Source organism: Macaca mulatta, chromosome 1, assembly GCF_049350105.2.
Source record: "Macaca mulatta isolate MMU2019108-1 chromosome 1, T2T-MMU8v2.0, whole genome shotgun sequence".
NCBI classification, from domain to species: domain Eukaryota; kingdom Metazoa; phylum Chordata; class Mammalia; order Primates; family Cercopithecidae; genus Macaca; species Macaca mulatta.
Window position 1 is genome coordinate 16,019,953 of NC_133406.1, and position 27,438 is coordinate 16,047,390.

At 43.4% G+C, this 27,438-nt stretch overlaps 1 protein-coding gene and 1 pseudogene across 2 annotated transcripts in view; both read left to right on the forward strand.

Moving 5' to 3' along the window:
- The window catches only part of PCNX2 (pecanex 2), a 309,389-nt gene that overhangs the window by 257,251 nt on the left and 24,700 nt on the right, over positions 1-27,438 (forward strand). For both annotated transcript variants that reach the window (XM_028849636.2, XM_028849638.2), the window contains exons 26-28: positions 6,982-7,235; positions 14,469-14,702; positions 16,846-16,958. In XM_028849636.2, the coding sequence (XP_028705469.2) occupies positions 6,982-7,235; positions 14,469-14,702; positions 16,846-16,958 (601 nt within the window). The remainder of the gene's footprint in view (positions 1-6,981; positions 7,236-14,468; positions 14,703-16,845; positions 16,959-27,438) is intronic.
- On the forward strand, positions 2,543-3,230 carry LOC144340230 (developmental pluripotency-associated protein 3 pseudogene; annotated as a pseudogene).

Below are 27,438 nucleotides of genomic sequence, written 5' to 3' on the forward strand. Positions count from 1 at the left end.
GACCATCCTGGCTAACACGGTGAAACCCCGTCTCTACTAAAAAAAATACAAAAAAACTAGCTGGGCGCGGTGGCGGCGCCTGTAGTCCCAGCTACTCGGGAGGCTGAGGCAGGAGAATGGCGGGAACCCGGGAGGCGGAGCTTGCAGTGAGCTGAGATCCGGCTACTGCACTCCCGCCTGGGTGACAGAGCGAGACTCCGTCTCAAAAAAAAAAAAAAAAAAAAAAGAAATTCGATTTCTCTATCTTCTCACATACACACAGACACACACATGTGCATGTATACACAGACCACAGACCCACACACATACTCATGTAACCAGCCCTCCCAGTTTAATGAAAAGGGGGAAAAAAAAAGCCCTGGCTTTCAGCTCAATGTGATAAATGGTAGAACCGGATAGAAGAATAAGGAAGGGGAAAATTGGAATGCACATTTTTGAGGTCTGCTGTTAAACCAGTTTTGCTAATTTCTTCAAGTGAAAATCCTCCTTTATGCTTTTTCCTTGGGTAATATATTTCTGAAAACTGTCGGCTGGGCGTGGTGGCTCACGCCTGTAATCCCAGCACTTTGGGAGGCCAAGGTGGGCGGATCACCTGAGATTGGGGGTTCAAGACCAGCCTGACCAGTGCAGAGGTTTAGTAGAAACCCCCGTCTCTACCAAAAATACAAAATTAGCCAGGCGTGGCAGTGCATGCCTGTAATCCCAGCTACTTGGGAGGCTGAGGCAGAATTGCTTGAACCCGGGAGGTGGAGGTTGCAGTGAGCCAAGATTGCGCCATTGCATTCCAGCCTGGGCAACAAGAGTGAAACTCCATCTCAAAAAAAAAAAAGAAAAAGAAAAGACAGAAAGAAAACGGTCTTATTTCCTCCACTGGAAGATAATTTCTTCCTAAATTGTTATTAATGTATAGCAAGCCAGTGTTAGTGTGTCACTGTGGCAGATTGAGACCCCACCCCCCCGGAGCCTAGGGTCTGCAGTCCAAGAGTCCCAGTGTGCAGAGCGGTCAGGTTATGGTGGTCATTACTCTCTGGATGCCCCACTGTTTATAGTCCAGTATGCATTTCCATACATCTTCACCAGAGGGAAGAAACGCTTTGTATCGTAGAATGAGTTAAGAGACCCTTGAAATGTTTAAAAAAAAAAAAAAAAGAATGCTTTCAGCCAAGAGCCAAAGCGAGGAGGTCTGGCAGAAAGACAAATGGAGTCCAAAGATTTGGGATCAGGCTTTAACTGTCTCCCTTTTTATGTATGCAGCCTGCTTGGCTTTTCCCCTTCCTGACCTGGACTCCTATTTCATAGACTGCTATCCTAATAGCTCTGAATGTGCATTATGATTTGAAGGTTGTAGTTTTCCATCTCTGGCATATTATAGTCATCTTACTCGTGGGTTCTATATAGAGGCTTGGTCTAAACATAGCCTTTCTTTATCTGCCACCATATGTAAGGTAATACAATATACTGCTGTGGAGTTCCTCAACTGGTGCCTGTTCAGACAGAGATCTGGAGAAGAACTGTTTTATTTGTCCATTCAATCACTGCATCAACAACTTTGTTAGCACCTACTAATTACCAGACACTGTGAATAATGATATGAGATCCCAGAAAAAGTGAATAATGAATAGGGGTGGGAGTGGGTGAAGCGAAATGTTTTGTGTTTCAATTAAGTCTCCAAAGACATGTAGAAAGATTCAAAGACATTCTTTTGGCCATGACTGAATAACCAGTACTGAAATATTCTTACTATCATAAACAATTATAAAACTGAAAAATTACATTAACCAATACTTTGTGATAAGAAAAAACACATAACCCTTAGAGAAGCTGCAAAAAATAAAAGAGGTATGGCTAAAAAACTGACTGAGAATAAAAAATAAAATGCCCAAAGTTGCTCAATTAAAAAATAATGACCGGGCCGGGTGTGGTGGCTCACACCTGTAATCCCAGCACTTTGGGAGGCCCAGGCGGGTGGATCATGAGGTCAGGAGTTCAAGACCAGCCTGGCCAATAGGGTGAAACCCCATCTCTACTAAAAATATGAAAAATTAGCTAGGTCTGGTGGTGGGCGCCTGTAATCCCAGCTACTCGGGAGGCTGAGGCAGGAGAATGGCTTGAACCTGGGAAGCAGAGGTTGCTGTGAGCCAAGATCTCACCATTGCACTCCAGCCTGGGTGACAGAGCGAGACTCCATCTCAAAAAAAAAAAAAAAAAAAAAAAAAAAGACTGGAAAGAATACAAATTTTAAAAGTTGGAAAAATAAAAACAAATAGGAAAATAGTAGACTTTCACAACAAAAGAGAGGCGTTTTATAAATTTTTCTAGCAGCTATGACATAGGACATATTGTTTTAATGCAAAGCAGATGAAGAACTACCCTACTAGTCTAAACTACGCCCATTAACCTTTAATCATTCGGATCCCTTAATCCTCTAATCATTGGATCATTAACATTCAAATATCCTGGAAGACTGGCTTATCTGTATTTTAAGAGGAAGCCGGTCCTATATTTTACATCAGTTCTTTGACCATTCGTTGGAGCTCTGGTTTTCAGCCTCTTTCCGGGCTACCTTGTAGCAATTTGAGGGTCAGTCATCAGTTTCTGCTTGGTTTCAAAGATCCAGGAGAAGCTTAGTGTTGTTCAAGACGCAGATGGACCCATCACAGCAGTTTAATCCATCCTCCATCCCGGAGCCACAAATGCTGACCGAAGAAAATTCTCGGGACGATTCAGGGGCCTCTGAAATCTGCTCCGAGATGTTGATAAAGAACCTTAGTAACTTGACTATCAACACTAGTAATGAATCCCCTTCCCCTCTACCAGAAGATTCACTCCATTGAGCAAGAGCAGCAATCCTCAGGGAAACCAGAGATGACTTGCTTTACAGGAGGGGAGGATTAAGAACATTGCTGTCTGTGCAGAGAGAAAGGATGGCAAGATTCAGATACATGTTACTCGGCAGAGTTTGTACGCATGAAAGAATACTGACAAACACTGGGCTTAAGGGAGTTAGGAAGGAATCAAGACCATTCAAATGTCCCTGCAGTTTCTGCGTGTCCAATGGATGGGATCCTTCTGAGAATGCTAGAATAGGGAATTATGACACCAAGCCACTTCAGCCATAAAACTTATTCTTGCACCTTTTTCTTCTTGCTGGTAATTTTATATAGCAGGTTGTGAAAGGTACGCTATGCTAGTATAGACTATACACCAATAATATTAATGAGTTCTAGGATGTGTTTTTCTTCTTGTATCTTTTTCTTCCTACTATGATACTAGTAATTTGTAAGGGATCTGTGTAATTTGAATGTATGTGAATAACTTTAGCTCTACTGTTTGATTTGACCCAGAGATGATATAAGTATTCCCATGTGTCTTAGAAGCCCAAAGTCAGTGAGATGAAACCCAACATCGAGAAACTGAAGCAAAGTTACTTGTGGATAAAGAAAGCATTAGGTAGTTTGGCTATAGCATAATAGCTAGATTTTCTGGCTTTCAAAAATTTGGATTGCAATCACAGCAAACTTATTTTTACAGTTTTCAGTACAAAAAGGTGTTTATATAGAAACAATAAAGTTGACATTTGAGTACTTTAAAAAAAAAAAGAAAATAGTAAACTTTCACTCAGTCATATAAATAACCACATTACGTGTAAATGGATTAATTGCTATAATTAAAAATTGGAGATCATCAAACTAGATAAAAAAGCAAAGTCCTAACTACATGCTGTTTACAAGAGATGTTTTAACTATAAAGATCTGGAGAGTCTTAGGAACCCTCACACCTATTTTGCTTTGTGCTATTTAAAAATAAAAAGATAGAAAATTATATTCCTTACGAACACTAACTATAGGAAACCTGGATTAGCTTTATTAATATCAGACTTCAAGATGAGGTGTATCACCACATTAAAGAAAGATATTTCATAATAATTGAAGAGTTAATTCATCAAGAAGACATAACAGTCCTAAATGTTCATATACCTAGTAATAGAACTACAAGAAGCAAAAACTGACTGAATTAAAAGTAAAAACAGAAAAATCTACAACTATCGTTGAACACATCAACACTATACCTTCAGTAAATGATAGAAAATGCACACAAAAATATTAGCATCTAGAATATTTGAATGATACTGTCAATCTTTTGAAACTAATTGACATTTATGGAACACTTCACGTAGCAACAGCAGAATACAGATATTTTCAAGAGCACTTGAAACATTCACCTAAATAGGCCATGTGCTAAGCCATCAAATAACACTCAATAAATTTCAAGAGATGGAAATAATAAGTGTTCATTCTCCAGTAACACTGGAATTAAAATTGAAACTTACAAAAATTTGCATCATAAAAATTCCCCAATATTTGGAAAATAAGCAACACGCTTCTAAACTCGTGAGTCAAAAAAGAAATAACTAAGTCAATCATGAAATAACTGAATTGAATGAAAACAAGACACAGCATATAAAAAAAACACGTGGGATGTAACTGAAGCAATGTATTGAGAGAAATGTACAGCTGTAAACGTTTATATTAGCAAAGAAGAAAGGTTTAAAATCGAGATGTGAGCCAGGGTTTGGCAAACTAGGGTTCATGAGCTTACAATGGCTTTTACATTTTTTAAAGGAAGAAGGGAAGGGGAAGAGAAAGAGAAGCAGGAGGAGGAAGAGAGGCAGCTGCAACGGAGACCATATGTGGCCCACAAAGCTTAAAATATTTACTCTCTGGCCCTTTACAGAAAAAAGTTAGTGACCCCTGACATAAGTTTTCACCTTGTACTAGAAAAAACTGATGATGGTAAATCCAAAGCAAGTAAAAGGAAGAAAATTTTAAAGATAAGAGTTGGATGTCTATGGTTTCTCTAGAAAATAGAGAAACAATAGAGGAAAATTAATGAAACTAAATGATGCTTCTTTGGAAAAATCAAGAATGCCAACTTTCACCACTTCTACTCAGCAGCATACAGGAGATCATAGCCTGTGCAATAAGGTGCCAAGAAAGATAATAAAGTCAAAAAGATTTTTTAAACTTCTAGAAATTGTTGCCTACATTCACCGTCTCTGCTTCTTCCCCTCCCGTTATTTCTTGAATTCACTCTCATGAGACTACCCCTCCCCCACCATTCCCCTACAACCTGTCTTGCAAAGATCACCATACACCTCCATACTGCCAAATCTAACAGTTAATTCTTCATGTAATTTGACCTGTAAGCATCATTTGATGGAACTGATGTTCCCTCTTCCTTTAAACTCTTTTTTCACTTGTCTTTTGGGACTTCCTGGTTTTCTTTCTAACTCACTTGCCATTTCTGTTCTATCACTTTATTGGGATCTCTTCACCTGTCCAACTTTTAAATGTTGGAATGCTTAGAGTTTACTTCTCAGACCTCTTCTCCATGCTCTCTGTACACTTTCTTGCTAGCATATAGGTGATTTGAAATAGCCCCTACTGCTAATAATTCTCCTAGATTTTATAAATCTCTAGCCAGGACTTGTCCCCTGAGCTCCAGATTCCTTAATTCAGCTGCCTCCCTGACATCTCCATTTTTATATATTAGGCACTTAAAACTTAACATATGTAAACGTAAATCCCTGATCTTCCCTTCACTCCTACCCAAAGGCTGGTCCTCCTGCAATCTTCCTCTCCTCTGTAAATAGTAATTTCATTCTTCATCCTGCTCAGGACAGAAACCTGAGCATCATTTTTTTCTCATCTTTTCAATATCCCATGTCTAAATTCGTTAACAAATCTCATCAGACTGCTTTCAGATATATCCAGAATCTTATCATTTCTCACCACTTCCTCCAACCACCCAGGACCAAGTCATCATTCTCTCCCATCTGGGTTAACTAACAGCTTCACAACTGATGCCCTGGCTCCCACTCTTGTTCCCTCGACAGTCCTTTCTCTGGGCAGCAAGCCAGAGCGGTCCTCCTAAGACATAAGTCAGACTACATTTCTTTTAAGCTAAAGCCATCCAACTGTTCCTCTAACTCATTCTAAGTAGGATCTGCCCCTAGCTATCTCTCTGCTTCATTTACTGCTTTCCCACTTGTGCCCTCTACTATAGACTTTCTTGCTGCTCTGGAACATATAATAAGTATGTTCCCACCCCAAGGCCTTGGATATGATCTTCTGTCTGCCTGTAAAACCCTTCTCTCAGTTATCTGCGCTGAGTTCCCCCCGACCTCCTTCAGCTCTCTACTCAGACATCCCAGGGAGGCCTTCTCTGACCCCCTATTTAAAATAGTTATTCCCACCCTGTCATTCCAGTCCTTTTTTTGCTTTATTATTTTTTTGCCTGTCTTCTTTAGCTTAAACTGATAAGCTATACAAGGACAGGGATTTTATATATTTTTTTCATTACTATATTCACAGTGCATTGGGTACACTCAATATTTGGTGAATAAATTATTCACTAGCTCATCAATTTATTTATTTGTTTGTGTGTTTACTGAATTTCTACCTGCCAGGCATTGCCCTTAGGGAGCTCACAATCTAGTAAAAATAATAGGAACAACTACCATTTTTGTGTGGTGACTAATCACTTTGCATATGCCATTTGATTTCATCTTTATAATAGCCTATTTTACAGATGAGGAAACAAGCTTGCACCAGTTAAATAAATGGACTAAAGTCAAGTAGCTAGTATGTACTACCGTTTTCAAAACCTGTTTGTCAACTACTGCCTCCCACTGAAATGATGTTCTTCTGTGTTGACATTTAGCTCATAGCTCCATAAACATTTTTAAATGGTTTAAATATATTTTCTACAAAGACTCAGAATGAATGTGCGTGAATAAGAGAGTTCATGATTATGAGAATTATGACTTCTTTGGGGGACTTATTTGAGAATAAACAAATTTCCTGATTCCTCAACTCCCTTCAGCCTCTTCCCTTCTGATGAAGCCATGGGGAAATCCATTGAAGCGAACATTCTAGCATGCGTTCTCATCAAACTTCCTTCATGTTTGTGCTCGGCCAGGAACCTACTGCCAGCAGAGGGAGGTGGAAGCCATCATGGAGGGCGATGAGGATGACAGAGGCTGCTGCTGCTGCAAACCAGGCCACTTGCCCCACCTGCTGTCCTGCAATGCTGCCTTTCACCTCCGCTGGCTCACCTGGGAAATCACGCGGACCCAGTACATCCTGGAGGGCTACAGCATCCTGGACAACAACGCGGCCACCATGCTGCAGGTGTTTGACCTCCGAAGGATCCTCATCCGCTACTACATCAAGGTATTGCTCTGTTTCCCAAACACCTGTCTAAAGCAGAAATGCTAGGATGGTACAGGAAGCTCCGAAAGAGCTCTGTCGAAAACTAAATTTTGAGCCTCTCATCCTCAGCTTCCGAATCGGAAGCCCAGCCATCTGGGGAACTGTCACTTTTGGAAAAGTCCTAGAGGGCTTTGCCTTAACCTGAGATTTGTGCCCTGGTCATATCCTAAGCTTAGGCACCAATAGGCAGTTCGTTTTCTTATCTAGGTTTTCTTTGTCTCTTCCAGCACAGCATGATTTGCTTGTCCTGATGATGAGGACAAATTTAAATATCCTAGAACTATTACTAAGCCTCCATGTTTGAGTTATAAGAGTCAGATTAGATGCTCTGCACAGTGTCCACTTTAGAACCAGAATTATATTTTAAGTTCATAAGGAGAACTCAAAAAGTAGCTAAACCATCCAGTCAGAATTGGCTGTGACAGCCTTTCCTCCTAACTCACATGGAGAATAACATATTTTTTCAGTTGCTCAGTGCCTACCTCTGCCCAATCTGTATTCAACCTCAGAAATCATGGCAGTTTGGAATAAGTCTCCTGGAAAACAAGTGTGGGACCTGCCTGAGGATGTGTAGTGTTCATCGGGGCTGAGGTGTTTTCCGAAGGGGAAGGGGCAGGCGAGGGCCGTGTGGCGGAGGAGATCTTTGCTGTGGGTCCTGTGCTGGAGGTCTGGGGGGACTTGGCATGGTGGAAATCCTGGATGGCCCACAGGTATGCGTCACATCTTAATGCTATTCAAAAAGAGGAAGCTCATCCATCGGAGACCACAAAGGCCCCTGCCAGCGTGCTGAGGCAGGTGGTCCAGCAGAAATGAGGAAACACAGAATGAAAAGATAACATGGCACCTAAAGTTTTAACCAGCTAACAAACAAAGGGCATTGAGAAATTTGGAATAAATTCAGGCATGGTGGCTCACGCCTGTAATCCCAGAGCTTTGGGAGGCCAAGGCAGGAGCAGGATTGTTTGAGCCCAGGAGTCCAAGACCAGCCTAGGCAACATAACAAGACCCCATCTCTACAAAAATAAAAATAAAAATTAGCTAGATATGGGGTGCACACCTGTAGTCCCAGCTTCTCAGGAGGCCGAGGCAGGAGAATTGCCTGAGTCTAGGAGTTTGAGGCTGCAGTGGGCTGTGATTGCACCACTGCACTCCAGCCTGGGTAATGGGGATTCCCAAAATCCACAATAGCTGCTGAAGCTACGTGGAAACAGAAGATAGTCAGGGGGTAAGTAACTCTTAGATCTCGTCCCCCTAGGTGATTGCTACACAAAATGTTTGCAAAACCGTTTTCTGTGGCAGCATATTTACAACAGATTTAGCCGTTTGTGCTTGCCATCTTTGTGTGTGCTAGAGATGCAAAACATTATATTCAGATTTCATACAAAACTACACATGTTTTGTCCAACCTAATGTAAATGGGGGAAGATTTGGGAAGCATACCAGGGAGTTATGGCCTATCTTCTGTTTCTAAACTCTAGGCAAACTCAATATACCAGTTGTGTTAGATTTGGCAGTGAGCCATGAAATAAGAGTGGCATGCATGTTAGAGGCTTATTTCTCTCGGACTTTGAGATGGTTGATCATCAACCATCTTCCAAAATTTCAGTTCCACAATTTAAGTTACAGGCTTTAAGGGATAGAGGAAAGGACACAGAAAATGAAGACCAAGGGCACGCACCAGCTGTCTGTTAAAGAGGTTCTAGGAAGCTGCTACAGCATCCTCCCCACTGTATCCTGTCAGCCGGAACATTGTCACATGCCACCTGGAAGAGGGTCTGGAAAGTGTACTTTGGGTGGCCATGAGCCCAGAATGAAATTGTACCTTCACGGAAGAAGGAGAAAGCAGATGATAAATGGTAACTAGCCATCTCTGTTTTCTCCCTCAACAAGGAAAGTGTCACTTGAGTATTTCCTTTCGTTTTCAGGAGGCAAGATGGGGTGGTTGCATGAACAGCTAGATCCAGGGACTGAGTAAACAAGAGGACTCACAGGCCAGTGAAGCAAGTGGCTGGAAGGGGGCAGCAAGGACTAACAGTGTAGGTCTGGACAGGCCGTGTAGATAAGCCCTGGAGTTGACATCTTCCTGTTGCCTCAAGAATTAGACTAGACTCTTTCATCTGCTACCCTGAGAACTCCACTGTTGCTACTGGCTGTGTTTCCCACCCCTCTTCCCCCATCTCTCACTGTTTTGTGTACACACTGTGCACACACTACCTGTGCTCCCTGCCCCACACGCTTGCACACTGTTCACTCCTCCTGTAGGGACCCTCCTCTCCCTCCCACATGCCCGCACCTTCTCCTCCAACCTCAGTTCCAACAGCTCTTCCTCACCAGCTGGCTGCCCAGTGCTTTCCTGCCCTTCAGGGCCATGGCCGACATTCACCTCCCCTTCCTCTGCAAACCTCTTCTGCTTCACTTTATGGTAATTCCCTAAACAGAGAAGTCACACTTGAGTCCTCTTTGGGTCCTCAGAGCTCTGTTTGATGACCTATATATTGCATGGCCCAATTTGTTTTTTTGTACTAAATGAACAAAGGTTCCAGGGAACATAGATTTGGAGTCTGGGCCATACAGTCTGGACAGAAGAGATCCTAATTCAGGCAAGGGTCTGGTGGCTTGCTACAGGCACAGGTGGTGGGAACGGGGTTCAATATTGAGCCACATCCCTGTTTTTCCATGAACCAGACATGTGGACAGGCCCGACCCATCACCATGGGGCCAGCAGATCACCGTGAGTGGGAGAGAAGGGAGGAGTAGTGAGAGTGAGATGCCCTGTCTCGGTCCATCCTCCCTGGACTAACCCTGTTGGTTTTTACAGAGGCCTTGGGGGTTCCATGACTGGACCAGCTTTTTGATGCCTTCTTTCCTTGGATGGCTAGTTGATACTCACCTTTCTTTTTCCTAACTGCTGGAAATGGGCCTCCCAGTCCCCTAGATGATTTCTAAGATGACAGTTTGCCATTGGACAAATCCAGGATCATGTGCAAATGGAAGGGGGCTCAAGAGGGCCCCCCAGAACCTGCTGGGTAATAGCTGGCTTGTGGGGAAACAATGCCTTCCACTCTGTTTTTTAAGAAAGGAGAGTGAAGGCAAAATGGGAGTTGTAGGTAGGCTAGGAGAGACAGGCAGTGCACAGGTGTGCTACCTATCATGGCGCCTCTCACAAGCCAGAGCCAGGGCAAACCTGGAACAGACTCCCCTCCTCCCTCGTGAGCTGAATAATTACACATCCCCATGTCCTACCCACACATTCAAATGTCATGGGCCTGGGCTGGGACCCAAGGACTTTTTTTTTTTTTTGAGACGGAGCCTCACTCTATTGCCCAGACTGGAGTGCAATGGCATGATCTCGGCTCACTGCAACCTCCACCTCCTGGGACACAAGGACTTATATTGTTTAATAAGTTTCCTAAGTGATTTGATATACAACTAGGCTTTGGAGCTACTACAGACATCATTGTGCCCCACAGAAACAAGAATTTTCTTAACTCCCAAGTCAGCACTCAGGATGGGGCTGAGATTTTTGGGCAGATGGGGCCTCACGGTGCCCTCATGTTTAATTCACTTTGGTACTGCCGGGCCTATCCTGCGAGGTTGCCTCCAAATACAGGACTCAGTGCTTTCCTGCCATTCAGCAAGGGGTGGCTCGGAACCTGCACTCATTCCCCGCTGCAGCTAGTTAAGGGAAATTTCAGGAGGGCTAACTGCCTATTAGAACAAAAGTAACAGCATTTTGGGGTTAAAAAAAATTATTTTCTTCTTTGGTATGGTTGCTGGGTGAACAAAGTTGCCTTTGTAGCTCTGAATTACTTAAAGTTTCAAGAGTTTGATTTCATTCCTTTATTATTTTCTTACTGGAAAGGCAAATTAAAAGGAAGAAAAATTTGAAATAATTCCTTTACTACAAAAGGATTTTAAAAAAATATCCTAATAAACTGGGTCAGTTCCCCCACCCTCTATGAATATATTTGAAATCATTTCCTTCCTGGCGACTTGAGGTTTTCCCTCGTGCCTCCTCCATCTCTCTTCAATTTATTAGTGTTTAAAACCCTCTTAGCAGTCAAGGAATCTGCCGCTTTCTGTGTGGGCTTGGCTCTCCTGCTGCCATTGTTTCCAGGCAGTTCTTTTAGAGAGGAGACCTGCTTATCACTGGCCTTGCAGAAACAAGCCCGACAGGTTGGTTTGCCTGCCAGGCCCCCCTTCCTAGAATGAGTTGTCTGAAAGAATATGCCGATCTACAATTAAAATGAGGAACCAGGAGAATCCCTGCTGGAGGAGCCAGATATCATGAATTTATTCAGAGGGGCCCTGCCTTCAGCACAGTCTAGGTTTACCGCATCAATTCATTGTCAGTGCCCCAACTTATCAGTTTTACTTAGTGTTGTATCCACTTCCTCCTGACAGATTCTGAAAGATTTTACAGTGTTCATTGACTATGTCTCCATGACAGAAGTTCTGCCTAAATTAAATGGAGATAGGGTATGACTTGCAACATTTGGGGTGGTTCTGTTTTCTCCTGGTGAGAAGTGTCGGTGCAGTGATTTAGAAAGCTGAGCATCAAGCTGGGTTCTGTTCTGAAGTCAGCACTGCAGGGTTTTGCCAGACGGAGAGGAGGAAGTGTTAACCTCTGGAATTCAAAGTCCTCATTAACTATTCTGACTTCATCGATTGTGGGGTTAATTCCTCCCTAGCAATGAATGAAAACATACACTTTTCTCTTTCAGTCTTTGTTTGTTATTCCTATCTGGTATGTGATTAGGCCATATTGGGGAAAAACTAGACCAGATGTTCACTAGAGCTAGATATTTAGAGAAACCAAATTTCTTTCTTCCCTTTGTAACGCTCAGCTGAGAAGCGGTGCTCGTGGACATGGGCATCGTTACTCTCTTTTGCTTGCAACTTTGGGCCGACGACTTAAACTGTCTTTAAATGATCCAGCCAGCAAGGAGACAAGAGAAAACCCTCCAGATTCAAAGTTTCTATTTGTGAATATCAGATGTGCACTCTGGTGACCACCACAGACACAACGGGTCTCCTGTCCCCTAATGCCATCCCCGTTCCCTCGCCCCTCTGCCTCAACCTCTCCTGGGCTACTGCTACTGCTGCCACTGCCTGCCTCCCCTCTGAGTCCCACGCTCATCCTGCTTGCTGGGTAGGTAAGTCACAGATGTCAAAGACATGACTGTTTTTCCACCTATACACATATCAACGGGCCAGACCATGTGCTAAGTTCCTCATATACATTGTCTCATTCTAAACCTCAGCACAGCCATGCAACGTGGGCATCATTAGCATGTCTTTCTTTCCCACCTGTGCCTTCAGCTTCCTTGACCTCTTCCTCCATCGCTCCCTCTCTTCCTTCCTCCTTATGTCGAAGGCCTCCCTGAGGCCGGGATGGTTATCGCGGGGTGTTACAGAGGATGGGAGAACAGGCACGCCACTGAATTCTAGTTATTATCTGCAGATTTCATTTTTCCACTTCCTCATTTTTGGGACAGGTAGACTGTAGAGTGTAATAGAAGATGTGCCCAAAAGAAGGAAGAGCATAAGCCATGAACCACAGATGAACCTCCCCAAAGTCCAGGCTGTCCTTGGTCCTCACAGCAGAGAGCCTAAGTCATGTGTTTGCAGTTGTTTAGTGGAAATCAAAGACTGTCTGTTCACCTGCTGAAGTCCTAAAAAAAACCTTGAAACCAGATACCCAAGTAACCTGAGGCCTTGAGCTCTGGGTTTTATTTCCCAGCCAGACGGAGGGAAGAGCCAGAGAGGGAGGGTGGGGGCTCCCCTAGAAAAGGGTTTCTCAGCCCACTCTACTTACAGGTGTCAGTCACTGAAGACTTTGTTTCCATCCACTCAATATTCGTTTTCTGCTTTCTCATTTAAAAAGAATATGTTTTTATAAACAGAGAAGAGCATCAATTAAGCGTTTGTTTATAACAGGAGCACACATCCCTGCCTCCTTGCATCAAACACTGTGAGCCCTCCAGCCCCTCATGATTTCACGATGAGATGTGCAGCCTCGTTCCAGGGGTGCCCCTCAGCCTCAATAGCCCCAAGCACCACCTGCATTTTTCTGTTATAATGGAGCGGCAGAGGCAGTGCGTGCTGGCAGGGACTCCGCAGCAGCACATCCTGATCCAAGCCTATCAGGCTTGGATTTTCATTTCCTCTGTCCCATTTCAATTTCTTGAGGCCAGGTGCTAGCCTTTTTGATGGAGGAATTTATTCAAAAACTACAAAATGGCTTTCCACAAAGCTGTTACTCAGAATAATCAAGCCCAAGGGAGGCATTTTCCCCAAGTGGGACTCATAAGTACAGTGTCTGATTAAGAAGGAAACATGGGTTACTTGTGAACATATCACAGATGTCCACTGTCTGGGTGCTCAGGATTAAGTGTGTGAAGGTGACAACAATTTCACATCGTCAATACTTTCCATAAGAACTGTGTTGTTTTGACTGGGCACAGTGGATCACACCTGTAATCCTCGCACTTTGGGAGGCTGAGGCAGGGGTTCAAGACCAGACTGGGCAACAAGACCCTGTCTCTACAAAAATAAAAACTAAAATATTAGCCGGACATGGTGGCTTGTACCTGTAGCCCTAGTTACTCTAGAGGCTGAGGCAGGAGGATCGCTTGAGCCCAGGAGTTCAAGGCTTCAGTGAGCCATGACTGTGCCACTGCACTTCAGCCTGGACATCATAGAGAGACACTGCTATCTCAAAAAACAAACAAACAAACTGAAAACCCTGTTGTTTTAGTTCATTAAATACTCTTTTGTTAAGGCTCTGGAGGAAGGTCTATCCCAGTCTCTAAGCTGAAGCTAGTCTAGGACCCACCGAAGCCTACAGCAACCCCAGCAAACGGTGCTTCTGCGTGCTTCTCTCAGAAGGGATGGGGCTGACTGTCATTCTTCCTCATCACAGAAATTCTGTTCCGTTACATTCTGTTAGCATTACGTTCTTCTCACTTTCCTCTCCCCTAAGATAACCCTTAAGAGAGGACATTTTAGAAATGTCTCAAATGAGTTCTGTGCATTACACCCAGCGGAAAATACAAATGATACCACATGTAGGGATTTCATGTCTCTTAACTTTCCTGAGGTTGATTTACTTTCTAAGATTAAATTAATAAATAAAATCTTCCTGGCTTTAGAATAGCTGTAAGGGCTCAAAACCTTGCTTTTTCTCTGCAGAGTATAATATACTATATGGTAACGTCTCCCAAACTCCTCTCCTGGATCAAAAATGAGTCACTTCTGAAGTCCCTGCAACCCTTTGCCAAGTGGCATTACATTGAGCGTGACCTTGCAATGTTCAACATTAACATTGATGATGACTACGTCCCGTGTCTGCAGGGGATCACACGAGCTAGCTTCTGCAATGTTTATCTAGAATGGATTCAACACTGCGCACGGAAAACACAAGAGGTAGGTCAGGGAGGTGGGGACTGTGGCGTGGACTGTAAGTTTAATAAAGAACAGTGTAATGCCCGTTCTTTCTTATATTCTATGGTAGACTTTTAACATAGAGGATAGAAAAAAAGCACTATTTGGATAGATGTTTATTGAAGGTAAGCAAAATTAAATAGGAGAATCAATATGGCATGTCTCCAATGAAGAACAGTTGAAGGGATAGATCCCTTTATGCAGTGCTCAGGGCCAGCGAAGTTTTAAGCCTCTATTATAACTTTTAAACATTTGAAGCTTCTTTGTTTAAAATTACATTTTGGGATTTCCCTACCAAGTCTATCTGTGCTGAAATCGGGGGAATTTACTGAACGTATTAAATCATGGACATGAAAATTCTATTTAGCAATCAGATGGTCCAACTTAACTTCTGTCATCATTATTTTGTGTGTCTGTGCTGTTACTGTTTATGTGCTGAGAACACTTCTGGAAGTGAATCCTGCCTCTTAGAAATATAATCAAGAATTATGACAGTTTACAAAAAGAGGAGAAGGGGACAGGGGAGGAGGAGAAGGGGGAGGGAGCAAATGCAGGGAGCAGGTTTACTTTGCTTCTTAGGATTTGAAAAGCTGAGTCCACGGGTTGTTGTTGGAAAATGGGGATACAAGTTAGAAACAACTTCCTCAGCAGCTGATGCAGTATGTGGCATGTGCTAGAGAGAGTAAACCAAACCACAACGTTAGCCAAGTTCTGTGAATTTCTTATGGGTGATTAAAAACAGGTGGGAGAAGAAGCAGGTGGCAGAACCTGCTTTCTTCAGACCAACCACGAAGAAGGTGTGATAATAATCTTAACTCATGCCAGGCCTCTTTAAGCAGTTGAGATATTCAAAGAATTGATTGATGTTATCGGCTATAGCTCCATGATGGCTCTGTCCATTCCTCAGATGGTTCGTGAAATTATTTTATTTTCCTTGCAAAAGATATTTTGACTTTAAATTTCTCCTGCATCTCCCCACTCTCCCTTTTTTTCTTTTTTAAGCTGACTTTGGACAATTTTTTTTAAAAGACAGAGTCTCACTCTCCCTAGGCTGGAGTGCAGCAGAACGATCATAGCTTATTGCAGCCTCAGACTCCTGAGATCAAGTGATCCTCTTGTGTTAACCTCCCTGGTAGCTGGGACTAGAAGCACGTGCCACCATGCCTGGCTAATTTATTATTTTTATGTATTTATTTTTCGAGACGGAGTCTTGCTCTGTTGCTCAGGCTAGAGTGCAGTGGCGCAATCTCGGCTCACTGCAGCCTCTGCCCCACCGTGTTCCAGCGACTCTCCTGCCTCAGCCTCCTGGGTAGCTGGGATTACAGGTGCACACCACCATGCCCGGCTAATTTTTGTATTTGTAGTAGAGGCAGGGTTTGGTTATGTTGACCAGACTGGTCTCGAACTCCTGACCTCAGGTGATCTGCCCACCTCGGCCTCCCAAAGTGCTGGGATTACAGGCATGAGCCACTGCACCTGGCCACCTGGCTAATATTTAAAGAATGTTTTATGGAGATGGGGTTTTGCTATGTTGCCCAAGATGGTCTTGAACTCCTGGGCTCAAGTGATCCTCCCATCTTGGCTTCCCAAAGTGCTGGGATTGCAGGTATGAGCCACCATGCCCAAGCTGAAAGATGCCTTTAATTTGGTTGTTGATTGTGGACTTACAGTCAAGCAGTCAACCCACAGGGCTCCTTGTTAGAGAACAGAGGACTCTCCTTCACACTGGATCCAAGTTCTTCTTCTCTCCCTGCTCGACCATGCCTCTCCTTTGCATTGGAGAGTGTTAAGGTGGGCACCCATTTGACTGTAATCACTGCCCATCTTTATGACCTGAAGTGCCATATTTCAAATCCCAGAAAAGCAGGTCATCAGCCCATGTTGTAGGCCCTTTTCTCTCCTAAAATAACTTTTCCATTTTTATTTATTTATTTATTTTTTCATGTCCAACCACAGCAGAAACTGCTCCAGGAAGCTGAGCGTTCCCTGTCTGTGAGGTCATCTTAGAGGGGACTGGATGACCACGTGGCTGACTTACAAAGCCACTGTCACTCTACATTTATGAGTCTGTGTTGGTACATATTGGAAACTGTGTGAAAGCTGAGTTCTCTTCTTGCTCTTTCAGCCTTCAAAGACCCTGGACAGTGACGAGGACTCTCCCTTGGTGACCCTGTCCTTCGCCCTGTGCACCCTGGGGAGGAGAGCTCTGGGAACGGCCGCTCACAATATGGCCATCAGGTACCTGTGGGGAGAAGTTAGAATCTCTTAGGCACAGGCACCCACTTTTACATGTTTGACACATTTTGTCAATCATTTTCTTTATTTTGAAGCTGGACTTATTATACTATTTTCAGATAGTTCTTTTTATAATAAATTATGTTGGGCCTGCAAGAACATTTTTTTGATCACTGCTCTTTTGGAGTATTTGATTTGGAAATAGCATTCACATGGAAGAGTCAAGACCCAGGGATTCTGGGTATAGGACCTTCTTTGTTACAGAGGTCCTTGCAGATTTGCTGGGAAGATTCAATGAAATCATGCCTATGAAGTGCCTAGCCCGGTACCTAACAGAGTTGGTGCTCAATCAGTGTTAGTTCCCTTTCCGCTAATTGTCTTCATAAAAGAAAATCCTCACATGTGTGCTCTAGTCCAGACCCTGCTTCACCCCGTCTCCTTGGGGCGCTGTTGAATTGGATGCTCCTTCTGTTTTTCAAACCCTTTCTCTGTTGGGTCTCTCCCCTCAGTGGGCAAATAGCTCATGTCTGTCTTTTTAAAGAACAAAAACAAAATCGAACTCTGCTGGCTCTCTGGCACCCTGTGTCACTCAGGTGGTGGTGTCCACCAAAGAAAGAGTACTCATGCCAAACTGCTCTTAAAATTTCATCAATCAGCTTCAAATCACCCAAATCAGCGGCCACTGCACAGATGTCCCCTTTTTCAGCACTATGGGCCGTGGTGCTGAACTCTGCCTGCCCACAAGGTGGAATCACCTTGATGAGTGGTTCTCAACCCCACGTGCGCATTACAATCTCCTGTCAGGCCTTTAAATATCCTGATTCCCAGGATGTTTAATCAATTCTATCAGCACGTCTGTGGATGGGACCACAAATTCCAAGTTTCAAAAGCTCCCAGGTGATGTCAATGGGCAGCCAAGCTTGAGAACACAAACCTAGGGAGCTTAGAGAAGAAAGGGTGCCTCTACGTAGCCTCCGCCCCATCCCCGGGATGTTTTCTACTTGAACTTGCTTCATTGTGTCTATATTATATTGTTGATGGTGCTCTGCAAAAGGGGTTCTTTTGATATTGACTTGAGTGAGTTTTGTGTCGTTAGGTGGGATTATAAGCTTGTTAAGGGCAAAACCCACCTGTCTATTTGTTTAGCAACCTTCACAGTTCTGGGCTGTCAGGTAACCAAGCCCAGGGAGACTTGTTGACTGTGTTTCCGAATGCCCTTCTTGAAAGGGGCAGCTGTGAATCTACACTGGTGGCAAGTTGTTGGGAGGTATCATCAAGTAAGAATTGTGAGTTGATAAAGGGTAAAGTGTTGTGGCTGGCAGTGCTTTCCATTTCCCTCTGGAGGCAGCAGCCTGGAGTCACCAAGAGAGGCAGGTAAGAACCGACGGTAGTTAGAATTTCTGATATCAACTACTCTTTCATCTCCCACATCTCAGAATTACATGATCCTTTTTACAGGTAAGAAATGCCAAAAGTCTGACCCTTAAAGTCTCATGTTAATACCTATTTTAGGCCAATCTCCTGGGGAGGAGCTGGCTGGCCTCCAGTCTCTCCCTGTCCTCTTACCTGACTCAGTCCCACACTGGACTCAGGGCATTCTCTTTGTGGCCATCTGGGACTAAGCTTGAAGATTGCTGCGGGTCTAGCAGACGACTCCTCTGTGGGCTTCATAAAACATGATGATGTAGCCCCCAAGATCAGGCTCCTCACTAAATGGTAAGCAGAGAACAGTGTTTGAGAAGGGCTTCATAGGATCTTGCACTTAAAATCACAAAATGACTCTTGAGATATTCGTAGCACCTGGGAAAATGATTTTAAAAAGCTCTTTTGTTGGATCAATTTGAAATGTCTTATGAACTTCAAGTTGCAAATATTATTTCATATCTAAGACATTTTCAAAGGCTTTTTCAGTCTTGTTCTTTGTGTAATTTGTTCAGATATTCCTGATCAGGCGGTTCTTGTTTGGTCCGCTTTCTTTCTTTTTCTTTAATTAAACGCCATGCTTACCAGCTGCTTTTTTAAACTTTGTTTTGATGGGACTTCCTTTGTTTCAGATAGTTTCTCATACTCGATATCAACTCTACTTGCTGCAGACATGGTGATGAGGTAACTCTGGGGAGAATCCTCTCAGTATTCTAGGGAAACACTTGGTTATTTGGGTCTGGTTCACTTCACTGGTTCACTTTCACATAGAAAGATCCTCCAAGACACTTTCACTTTTTTTTTTGCTTACAAAAGACAACTTCTTTTACATCCCACCCTAAGCCCATGGTCTGCAGTCATGAAGTTCTGACCTCGTTGGATGTGCCTGGGGATCGGGGTAGAGGATGCAGTGGGAGGGGAGGTTGGAGCCTGGCAGGGCCCCACCGCTCTTCAACCGACAGCTGGGATTTCTATTTAATCTGCTAGGGTGCCATAAATAGTTTGACTTGAAAAAAAGAGTCTCCAGAGCTCAAACAAATTTTACGCGTAATTTTTATAGATACTGTTTAGGGAAAAACTCTCAAACCATGTTTTTCCTCTCTTCTCACACAAAAACAACAACACTCATTAACACAGAAGACTTCTGTGGCCCCAAAATATATGGGATTTCTCCCTGCAAGCAAGCAGCTCTGCACACTAGCTGGGTGCCCTCCAGTTCACTTCTGACACTGACCACAGCTGGTGTCAGATCCCACAGGTTGAAGGTTGAGGCCCACAAGTCTGGGCCGCCCGAACTTCTGACCGACTGGCTTCTATATGGGGGGTCCCACAATTCCCTCTTTGGGGTCAATTAGTTTGCTAGAGCAGCTCACAGAATCCAGGGAAACACATTTACTGGTTTATTATGAAGGATATTTTAAAGGATACAAATAAACAGCCAGATGAAGAGATGCATAGGGCCAGGTCTGAGAGGGTCTTGAGCACAGGAGCTTCCATCCCTGTGAAGTTGGGGTGTGCCACTCTCCAGGCAGGTGGATGAATTCTTCTTCACCTTCCTGTCTACCTGCACGTGTTCACTCTGTAGAAGCCCCTGGAACTGTGCGTCCTTTGGGCCTGTTATGGAGCGTCATTGGTTGTCCATGACTGAAACTTGGACAGCTGTGCAGAAATATGATTGGGCACAAAGGGCTTTACCTAAACCCAGCAAGGCCGGTCTGCTCAGATTCTTCTGGGCCTCTGTGTGCATCATTCTTTTCTCCAGAATATGGGACAGGGCCCTTTCTGGAATGAGGGTCTTATGACCCACTGTCAGATTCGAGTCTTGCCTTGGCCAGGTAAAAGGAGAACAGGAGATCACAGAGAGAGATTCTGTTTCATGAGGCCTGCTTCTAAGGCTGGAAGTGCCCCCGCATTATAACAAAGGACTATAACAAGAGTTGTGGGAGTTGTAAGCCTGGAACTGTGGATGAAAACCTATCTATCTATCAAATCATAATATCATAAATAATAATCAAATAATAAAAATGTAATATATTTAATATTAAAATAAAATCATTATATATATGTAAAATCATAATATCATAGATACACTCAAATTGCTTTGCTTTCCAAAAAAGCTGTTCCAACGTGCACTTTTAACAATAGTGTTTTGCCATGTGCTCACTAATGCTGGGCATTTCCATTGCTTTGGATTTTTCTAGTCTCTAGGTAAATGTGTGCAGTGGTGCCAAACCCCATTTTCAATGCTAAAATATTAGACTCATTCCCATTCATGTCCAGATTGTGCTGTGATAGGCAGAATAATGGCCTCCAAGGATGCCTATGTCCTAATCCCTGAAACCTGTGAGTAGGGGTAAGAAATGATATCTTGTTCTTATTTGAACTTACATTTCTATTAACAGTAAGGAATAAGAATCTTTCCTCATGTTTATTGGTCATTTATATTTGGTATCTCATCATTAATTAATTAGTAAAAATTATCACTGACTTGAAGTACCACTTTTGCTAGATACTACATCCCCGTACATAAATGGAGTACTTCTGGGTTTGCTTCTGCTAACGTGCTCAATTTGTCTGTTCTTACAATGATGCCATACTGTTTGGTTTACTGGAGTGATACATTGTTCTGACATCTGATAAGCCAAGTCCTCCTGTCTTTACTTTCTTCTTGTCTTTTATAGTTTTCTGTTGGCATGCTAGTCTTGCTCATTTTCTCTTCACGGTAAAGTTTTAGAATTTCCATTGGAATTTTGATGGAGATTGTATTTAATATACAGATTAATTTGAGAAAACAAAATGAGCATTATTTAATAATATGGTGTATCTTTCTGATTGCTTAGTTTTAAAACTCCTTTGGTAAAATTTTATCATTTTCGGAGATTTGTAATTTCTTAATGAAGTTGTTTCTAAGTATTTTACAGTTTTGTTGTGATTGTGAACAGAACCATTTCTTCTCTCACATTTTCCAATTGGTTACTTCTAGTGTCCAGGAAGTTATTTTTTAACATTTATCCCATTCTGAGCACTTCTACTGAACTCTGTTATTAACATAATAATATTTCAATTAATTATCTGATTTTCTGGTGGAAAGAAAAACATATCTAAAAATGGTGACAGTTTGACTCTTTCTTTTCAAGGTTTATAACTCCATTCTTTTTCTTAGTGGACTGGCTAAGGCCCGCAGCACCACTTTGCAGTTCGGCATCTGATGCTGCACTGCTGCTATAACAAGTTACAACACACTTGGTGGCTTAAAGCATTGTGCATTCAGTATATTTCAGTCTCAGAGGTCAGGGGTCCTAAATGGATTTCAGCAGACTACAGTCATGGTGTCTTCAAGACTGTGGAGCTTCCATCCCCTCCAGAAGGAGGCTCTGAGGGGAAAATCCGTTCCTTTTCTAGAGGCTGCTTACATCCCTGTGGCCCCATTCATCTTCAAAGTCAGCAGTGTTGCATCCTGAAATCTCTCTGACTTGAACACAGGGTTCTGCCTTCCTCGTTCACATCCTTATGATTACATTGGACCCACCCAGATACTCTCCTCATTTTAAGATCCTCAATTTAATCACATCTACAGAATTCCTTTTGCCTTGTAAGGTAACCTACTCATAGGTTTCAGGGATTAGGACATGGGCATCCTTGGGGGCCATTATTCTGCCTACCATAGCATCCTTGGCCTAATCCAGACATTAATGGGAATGAGCCTAATATTTGAGCATTGAAAATGGGGTTTGGCACCATTGCACACATTTACCTGTGTAACAAACCTGCACATCCTGCACATATACCATGGAACTTAAAATTAAAATTAATTTTTAAAATGGGGTTTGGTTTAGGTTTCTATGAAACCACTGTTATGAAGGCAGGGAGTTTCTTTTCCTAGCTTGCTAAAGCTTTATCAAGAAAGGATGTTGAAGCCGAGCGCAGTGGCTCACGCCTGTAATCCCAGCACTTTGGGATACTGAGGCGGGTGGATCACCTGAGGTCGGGAGTTCAAGACCAGCCTGACCAACATGGTGAAACCCTGTCTCTACTAAAAATACAAACAATAGCTGTGCCTGGTGGCCGGCGCCTGTAGTCCCAGCTACTACATGGGAGGCTGAGGCAGGAGAATTGCTTGAACCTGGGAGGTGGAGGTTGCAGTGAGCCAAGATCGCGCCACTGCACTCCAGCCTGGGTGACAGAGTGAGACTCTGTCTCAAAAAAAAAAAAAAAAAATGTTGAATTTGTATAGAACTGGGGGCCATAATTCAGATGATATTATTCTTCTCCTTTAATCTATTAATGTTGTGTTACATTAGTAGATTTCCTCATGTTGAAACACCCTTACAATTCCAAGATAAACTCTACTTGGTCATATTACTGTTTTTATACAATGATGGATTCAATGTGCTAATCTTTTTTTTTTTTTTTTTTTTTTTTTTTTGAGACAGAGTCTCTCTCTGTTGCCCAGGTTGGAGTGCAGTGGCGCGATCTCCACTCACTGCAAGCTCCGCCGGGTTCACGCCATTCTCCTGCCTCGGCCTCCCATGTAGCTGGGAATACAGGCACCCACCACCGCGCCCGACTAATTTTTATATTTTTAGCAGAGACAGGGTTTCACCGTGTTAGGCAGGATGGTCTCGAACTCCTGACCTGGTGATCCGCCTGTCTCGGCCTCCAAAAGTGCTGGGATTACAGGTGTGAGCCACCGCACCCAGCCTCAATGTGCTAATCTTTTACTTAGTATGATTATATTCAAGTGCAAAGTAAGAATGGCTCATAATTGTGTATGTTTGCATAGTGCTCTATGGTTGTATAATTTTTAAATGGGGAGTATGTTCTTAGGTGTACTGTAGGAGACGCAACAAGTCATTCTTACATAGTTAGTGCTAAAGGACATCAGGTGATGGTGAACGCTGGCTTCCCAGGTAGGTCTTAAAGATACGCTTCACTTGACTGATTTGTTGGGAGAAATGTCTTGACTTTACAAAAGTGACAGAGATTTGATGGGTAGTCCTGAAGAAAGAAAAATATATGCATGCAAAATTAGGGAAGATGAGTAAATTCAAAATCATCTTAAATGAGATGCCAAATACAAGTGAGCAACAGACTACCTTTATCTAAATTGTCTTTAAATAAAATGTTGATATGTTATGGAGATGGAATGGGTTCATATGGATGTGACAAGAAAACACTTATTTTTTTAGATTTAAGGTTTGAGACATACCTTCTTGGAAAACTGTGTCTCCCACTGAAGAAAGCCATCCAGATATAATGAGATGTTTTAGTAGGAAGTCAAAATAGTTTCAGTGACCACAGCGGCTATGAGATAGTTGGATTACTGTCTTCAAATACATGAAAGGCGATGAGGCGGATTCTAGCTGATGCTCCATCAATAGAGGTTAGGAGAAGATGGCTGCATTTTACAGAAGCAACAGGTTTGTTTGTAAAAAAAAAATTTACTGACTCAGAGTAGAGTAAGCTTCTAAGAGGATAGAAAATTTAAGGCACATTTGATCTTGAAAAGTGATAGGGAAACAAGCCAAACCGAAGTGTGCTCTGCCAAGCCCTGGCATGCTGCCTTGTGGCAGGAGGTCACTGTTGTGGTCTGAGGTCACTCCATCTACCATCTACACACTCCTCCCACCCACAGCGTGCTAAGGAAATATTCTCTTCAGAAATCTAGGACATCATCTCAACTTCTCCTCCTGAACTTCCACTGGAGATGAGGCCTCACACTGGGGCCAGCTGTCATGTCACAGTGGATGATCTTGTAAAGGAAATTAAGGTCCATTTGCCAGACTAAGGAAACTCAGAAATCAGAATCCGATAAAGTAAACAGGATGCAAGATCTGACCTAGGAGATTAAAATCATGTTATCAGCTAAAATCACAATCTTGGAACATGAGAAAAATATCTAAGTTTAAAACATAGGGGAAAAAAAATGATAGCCTACAAAGGAACAGAAGTTTCTGGAACCTTAAATTCTAATGCAGTGTGGCAAGGCCCCTCCCACCCCGGCCTGGCGTATGGGCTTTCCTCCAGGTTCCAGCTCCCTGCTTCTCTGAAATGTCTTGGCATCTTTAGGAGACTGCAGGTTCTCTGGTCCCGTGACTCCAAACCTCAGAATCACCGAGGGAGCTTGATCAGAATACAGACCCCAAACTCCATCACAAACCAGTGACATGGACTCTCTAGATCTTGGATTTGGAAATCTGTGATTTTGAACAAGCTGCCGAGTGATTGATTCTTCTATAGCCCGCCCAGACCTGGTCATCAGGCCGGGCTTATGAAGGATTTTGCACCAGACAATAGTAGTTGGTCTGCTTGATGTGGAGCCTCCGAGCAGAGAACTATTGCTGCTAAAACATCATGAGGTGAAACATACTTTCAAAATATATTTTTAATTAAAATTTGCATTTTAGTTATTTCTCTTTTGTTAATTATTATTTCACACTTATGATTTATTTGAAGCAATATCACCAATATTGCTGAAATCCTTTAGCCAACATAATTTATTTCCAGTGATTATATGAGATTCTGCAATTCAAACGTGCTTAGTTTGAAGCCACAGTGGCCTGGATATTGACTGCTGAAATATACTAGTTCAGGGGTGAAAATAACAATAACAGTATCAGTGAACACTTACAGCGGTGCCCACTAGGTACTGGGCAGAGTGCTAATGCGAGTTAGGAGAGTTAATGCATTTCGTCTTCTCTGAAAGCATGAGAGAGGATGAGATAGGTATTATTGGCTCAATTTCACAGCTGGGATATCTGAAGCACAGAGAAGTGATTTGTGCGGGTCTCACCACAGAGTCATGCCCAGACTCCAGAGTCCTCGCTCCTACTGGCCACACTGTCCTGCTGTCCACAACATCTCCCAGCAGTTAATCTCCATCTGCTCTGCAGGAACGCACCACACTCCCCCCAGCTCTGCATGGACACTTCCCTGGGGTGGCCCAGCTGCTCCAGGGCATCCACCTTCTCACCTACGCATGCTTCCTTGTGGACCTGTCCTGTGCTGGCTTGTGATGCTGAGAGCTGCTGATGGCGCCTGCTGCAGGAGTCATGGCTCTGATGCTCAGTGTGGCCTGAGCTCAGGGATGCTTCACCCCTGGGATGGCATCTTGCCCTTTCCTGCCAGCCCAGTGCCTTTCCCATAGGAGGTACTGCCACTGTGCACCCTCCATACCCAGCTCACTTGGACACATTTACTGAGTCATTGAGGACACAGGCTTTGATCCCATAGGACAAGGTGAATGCTGGACACTGGGGTGTATTTGGAATTGTCCCACCCCCTCACCAACAGGCACCCATTGTCCGCAGACCCCACTTGTGCACTGGGTCACCCATGGAAAGAAATTCCTAGCAAGACCCTCACCAAGTCTCTAAATATGCCTGGCAGTAATTGATCATATGAGTGAACACAGAAAGAAATTGATGATAATGAGGGCAAGAGACAAGTATCAGAGCCAAGATTTAAGCTTCAGTTTGGAGCTCCTGGCTCCCATCCCTCCAACCCTGTAGGCCCATATGCTGCCTCTCAGTGCAGCACCTGAACTCTAGAGGAAGTGAAGCACCTTGGAGCTATTTGGGGGACATCACGTGTTCTTTACCGAGTGTTCTTTCTGAATGTTCTTTACCAGGTAGGAGAGAGCTGGGATCCCAATCAGGGGTGGTCCTGATTTTAGAGCCAATGGAGTAACTTCCTGGATAAGGAGTTTATGAAAGCAGTATTAACACACTCTCAATTCAGGGTCTGTGCAGAGTATACACACCAATTAGGGGGGTGAGATGGGGATGAGTTCAAGAACTATACTCACAGTGCTTTCAGTGTTGTGGCTCAACTGAAGCCTTTAAAGGGATTAGTTCATTCTCACACAGCTCTGAGCAGGCCTTTAAGATGTGGCTCACGCCTGTAATCTCAGCACTTTGGGAGGCTGAAGCGAGTGGATCTCTTGAGGTCAGGAGTTCGAGACTAGCCTGGCCAACATGGTGAAACCCCGTCTCTACTAAAAATACAAAAAAATTTAGCCGGGCATGGTGGCAGGTGCCTGTAATCCCAGCTACTTGGGAGGCTGAGGTGCGAGAATCACTTGAACCTGGGAGGTGGAGGTTGCAGTGAGCTGAGATCACGCCACAGCACTCCAGCCTTGGCAACAGAGAGAGACTCCGTCTCAAAAAAATAAATTATAAAGAAGAAGATGACTCTAGTTACACATTATAAAAGCAACTCCATGTTTGCTAGAGAGGTAGGTAGCCTGGAAGCAGCTGTGGGTTTTCTTCTGTGCTGCTTCAGTGTGGCATAAAATACTGAGTATTTGTTCCAACCCATCTTACTCTCTTCCTCAACTTTTTCTGGCCTGTGTCTTCTCATATGGAAGGGCTATAATAATTACATCATGCATCTGTGAGAATGAGAGGAGCCTATAGACTGGAAAGCACTTAGTAACCCACAAGTCACCATACAAATGGAGAGTGTTTCCTTCTGTTTCACTTTTAGTTACTCAGAGATGGTGCTAGTCATCTAGAACACTGTGCTGTGTGTGTGTGTGTGTGTGTGTGTGTGTGTGTGTGTGTGTGTGTGTGTGTGTGTGTTTTAAGAGACAGGACATCTCTATGTTGCCCAAGCTGGAGTACAATGGCTACTCACAGGTGCCATCAGAATGCACTACATCTTTGAACTCCCCACATCAGCCTTCCACGTCGCTGAAACTACAGGCATGTGGCACTGTACACACCTTTGGATCGTTGTTTTTGTTTGGGGAACTACAGCAGGAGAGTGTGGTCAGGAGCATGGGATTGATGTGAAACCGGTGTGTGGTTGCTGGATTCCACAGAGAGGAATAAGGCACACATGAAGAGACCTTGCTGCAGTCCCCGAGGTGGAGATGCTATCTGAGCCTGGGACAGTGACTTAGGTAGACGGGCACACACACACACTGAGTATTTCTGTTACTAATCCGTAAACATGGGACACCCAGCCAGTAAATCACACTTAATTGTTTACGTATGTTCTACAGGCGTTCCGTTTATGGCAGTGTGCGGCAGCAGAAGGCGCTTCACAATGCTAATCT